At 36.5% G+C, this 4,197-nt stretch overlaps 1 protein-coding gene across 8 annotated transcripts in view; it reads right to left on the bottom strand.

Moving 5' to 3' along the window:
* Positions 1 to 432: 432 nt before the first annotated feature.
* The window catches only part of Ankrd28 (ankyrin repeat domain 28), a 183,828-nt gene continuing 180,063 nt past the window's right edge, over positions 433 to 4,197 (bottom strand). For 4 of the 8 annotated variants that reach the window (XM_029554521.1, XM_029554522.1, XM_017802413.2 and 1 more), the window contains exon 27: positions 433 to 3,666. In XM_029554521.1, coding sequence (XP_029410381.1) covers positions 3,380 to 3,666 — 287 coding nt within the window. In that variant the 3' untranslated portion in view covers positions 433 to 3,379. The remainder of the gene's footprint in view (positions 3,667 to 4,197) is intronic. The other 4 variants (XM_029554520.1, XM_017802412.2, XM_017802411.2 and 1 more) reach the window with 1 other exon arrangement.

Below are 4,197 nucleotides of genomic sequence, written 5' to 3'. Positions count from 1 at the left end.
TATCTTGATCACATTTTTTTTTAAATCACTTTGTTTTCATCTTTCCATGATGAAACTAGAAGTTTCTAAAGGTAACTATCACCATTTCGAGGTTTTCTGTACATTCTCTCAGCAGAAGATGAACGATAAATATTTGTTGAATCAATACATTTTGATTCACTTGATTAAGTTCTAAAATCTAAAACAGCTTTACTGAAAAGTTAGTGAGTTTTTAAAAACCGAAAACAGAGCTGGACATGATGGCACAGCACATACCTGTAATCATAGCACTTGGAGGTAGAGACAGGATGACCAGGAGTTCAAGGCCAGCTTGGGCCAAAAGAGACCCGAAAACAAACCAATAAGCCTACCAAATCTTGTCTAAAAACCTGTCCTAACTGAACACTAGGAAAAGTTCTGTACACGTAAAAAAGAAAGACACTTGATTTGTTGCATTAAAAAAACTTTATTTCATTTAAAAGATCCCATCTGAGAAGCCAGATTAACCCCCAAGTTCACAGCTACATTTAGAGATGTCCTGAACTAAATGGCACTGTTTCAGTTGACTCTCTTTTAAAGGAAGTCCCTTGCTATCACCACTATTTCCTCAAAGATGTTTTTGAGCAAAAGCTGGTATTATAATACACATATTTCAGATGTCACCTTTCATGCAGAAGTTAAGAGAGATAACAGGCTTTTCCCTTCTGTGTGAGGACAAACTACAGAATCAGGCCTGAATGCTTTCACACACTAGGTGTAGCTATAAAGTAATTTACTATGCTATATATGCTCATTCAAGCAGTCCACATACTTATTCCAAATACTGGTGTCGTTCAATACTCTCTGGGACAGTACTCTGCAATTTCCCATATCAGGTATACACTAAAGAAAGTAGGTTGCCTGAGTCAGGGACAGACTACCACAAAGCAAAGGAACAGCTTTCTTAGGTGGCTGGCAGTAACAAGAACCACCTCCCAAGTGTTTTGTTACAGCATCATTTAAATAGTGATGCAGGACTTGCATTCTGATATGTATGAGGATAAATTAAAAATTGAGTTTGTCACTTTATAGCTACACCTTGGATTTCATTAGATGTTGAAACTCTTAACAGTCTAATGAGTCCTTCTGAAAAAGCAATTCAGCAAAGGAGTCAAACAGCCTGTGAAAGAGAAGACATGGCAGAGAGTGGGAGAGTCACCCTTCCAACATTCTCACTGAGGACAGAGCTGGGCCCAAGGACAGACGTTACCAGGAGGGAGGCTTCAACTCCATCTAAGGAAGACCTTTTGAACAATTAGAGCTGCTCAACCACTGAATGGACTGCTTGGTGAGGTAGAGTCACTGTAAGAATTTAAGGTGGAAAGATCACCCTTGGAGAAGGGACTCCTGCATTTGTTAAGAGGTTAGATTGGATGAACCTCAGGTCTCTTTCAATTCTGAGATTCTAGAAAATTCCCTCAGGGAATTCCGAAGAGAATTCCTAAAAGGAGAGAGAAAGCACACATATGGTATACTTTTACAATCCTCTTGAGTTTTCTTTTTTCAAAAGGTACAATAGAAAATGTAATCTACTGTCTTTAAAATGTGTATTTACCCTTCCACCACTAATAATTAGGAAGGGTTCAGTATGACTTCTTTATAGTATAAAGAAAAGATGGAGATTATATTTATATTTTTTGTAAATATTTTAGAAAAAATGCTTAAAATCTAGTAGTCAATGCCCTAGAAACTTTATAGATTTTTAGGTAATATGCACAGATACAAATACATTATTCATTAAATACAACTCACATCTGTGTTTTATTATACTCTAAAATATACAGGAATCTGGATGTACTGAAAGAGTGCAAGTAAATACAGTATTCAAGCAGTCACTATTCCTATATACATGCTCATTAATTCTTCAAAAACCCCACAAAATTATCAAATAGATCAAAATACTGTTCTGTGTTTTCACACTTTATATTCAGAAAAACCAGCTGATAATTTACAATGTCATAAAGTTTCCAGTTTCACAATACAAAAAGGATAGGATGAAATTGGGTATCATTTTGCTGCAATGTACTGGACTTTACTCAGACCTGTAAGACCCCTACATATGTGAAATAATTTTTCCTGGGAAAGTGAGAATTACAGTAAAAGCAGAACCATGGAAAGTGTTACTTAAAAGCCTAAATGTCAGCCTTTTCCCTCTATTACTTGAAAGGCAGTCTTCAATTTGGCAGGCAATCTCTCCAAACAGTAACAAGTTACAAACATGCTACTCTCAATCTGAATAGGACCTAAACTCTTTAATATTTTAAATCTTGCCCAATACAGAAATGCCTTCCAAGAGACTTGATAATATTTACCTTATAAATCAGAACAAGGGCTTAAAAATTTTTATTGTGATTCTTCATTGTTTTCAAAACTCAAAGACTAAAACAAATGACAACAAAAGTCCTCCAACCCATTGTGGAGGCACAGAGGTGGCCGAGTGATGAAGGCATGCTCACCCCAAGTTAGAGGCTGAAACAGTCTGTCCCAGGACCACTGGGCTGTAACAGGGTGAAATAATCTGCTTTTAATTTCATCAATTTTTTTCTAAGAAATTCTTAAACAAAAAATATTCAATTTAAAATCAAACCACTCAAATCGGCAACAGCCCTGACCCCAATTCACTCCGTGTCTTTGTCACAAGAACTCTCATCCATACTGCACTTAGTCAGCTGGTTTTCGATTCTATAAAAACTGGAGTTTTAAAATTTTTTATGTAAAAGAAAAATGTAAAAATACATCTGCTTTCTCTCATGGTTTAATACAGTACTGGAAGGCTTTCAGATGTTTTCTTTATAAAAATCAACATTTAAATCAAAATCTTGGCTTCATTTTCAGAAATATTGAAGTTTGCTTTAGACAATGTCTCATCTCACCTACTCCGGTTTCCACGAAACAGCATTCTATATTTAAAAAAAAAAAACTTTCAGTTATTTTGGTCCTTTGGCAATTTGGTGTGTACATAATGCCTACTGTACCAAACTTTTTATTGCCTTTAAATTTTAGTTGTAATTTTATTGGTAAAATTTAAATCTACTGTCCTTATCTCTTCTTTACAATAGTGCTGCTTATATAAGCAGGTGAGGGAGCAGTATCCCTATTTCTGGCATGGCAAAGCCAAATCAAACAATTCCACATAGCAATTTGACATCAGTGTGTTTTCCTCTGGTCAAGTCATTATTAAGATTCTAGAAGTTCCTTTTGCAAAACTTGCCTTTAAAACTCTTCCTAGTGTCAGCGTGTGTTCATTTGCTGTGTGATCTTTCTTCAGGGTGAATTTGTATATGAATTAAGTGCTTTTTTCCTGAAAAAGCACAGTTTGAAGCCTTAGTGTCAGAACTCGTCCTTCCTCAGGCTCAGCTTCTCAGTAGGTCTCAGAATCAGAGTCGTTGAGCTCCTCCACGTCAGTGTACAGGTACTCCTGTTCCCCACCAATGTTGTTGAAACTGCAATAGGAGCTAGGTTCATTCCTCATGATAGGCAAGGCTTCAAAACTAACTGTTTTTGAGGTGTTGGTATAACGGTTAATGGCATTGAATGTCAGGGATGACAAAGGACTACTTGACGAGACAGGCATCATGGTGGCCAGAATGAGAGCCAGGCAGTCAGCCACATCCTTATTGGGAGCACAAGCCAAAGCTGGGGTATAGCCTAGAATTAAATTTAAAAATTAAAAATTAATACCCCAAGGTCCCTATAGAATAAGGTAGTAAGTCTACAGGTCTTTAATTTTACACCTAAGTTAAATAAATAGCTCATAATAAATTTTTTAACCAGATGGAGTCACAACTTTCTAGTAAATGCAAAGAGACAAAAGCCACAGAAAAATCTAGGATGGAAGGAGACCTTCCATATTAAATACAGATGAGCAAACTAAGGCATAGACAGGGGTGCTTTCCCTAAGCTCTCACAACTTACCTATGCTCAACTGAACTCACAAAAAATATTGGGCATTCTTAGAATAAGGGGGAAAAAAACCCCAAAGCACCAAACCCACAGATCAATCTTCCTTTGAAATTGTGAGCAGAGGCTTGCTGTTAATTCATACCTGTGTAACCGAACTTTTACAGGTTGAGAAATCTAAATGTGTTTAAGTTTATGAATCAAGCACTAAGCAAGTGCTCATCAGCTACATACTGAATGAATGACAGTAGTCAACTTTCTGTGTGTGTGTGTGTGTGT

The sequence above is a fragment of the Nannospalax galili genome, unplaced genomic scaffold (genome assembly GCF_000622305.1).
Source record: "Nannospalax galili isolate Female #2095 unplaced genomic scaffold, S.galili_v1.0 scaffold364, whole genome shotgun sequence".
NCBI lineage: Eukaryota > Metazoa > Chordata > Mammalia > Rodentia > Spalacidae > Nannospalax > Nannospalax galili.
This window is presented reverse-complemented; position numbering and strand designations above follow the sequence as displayed.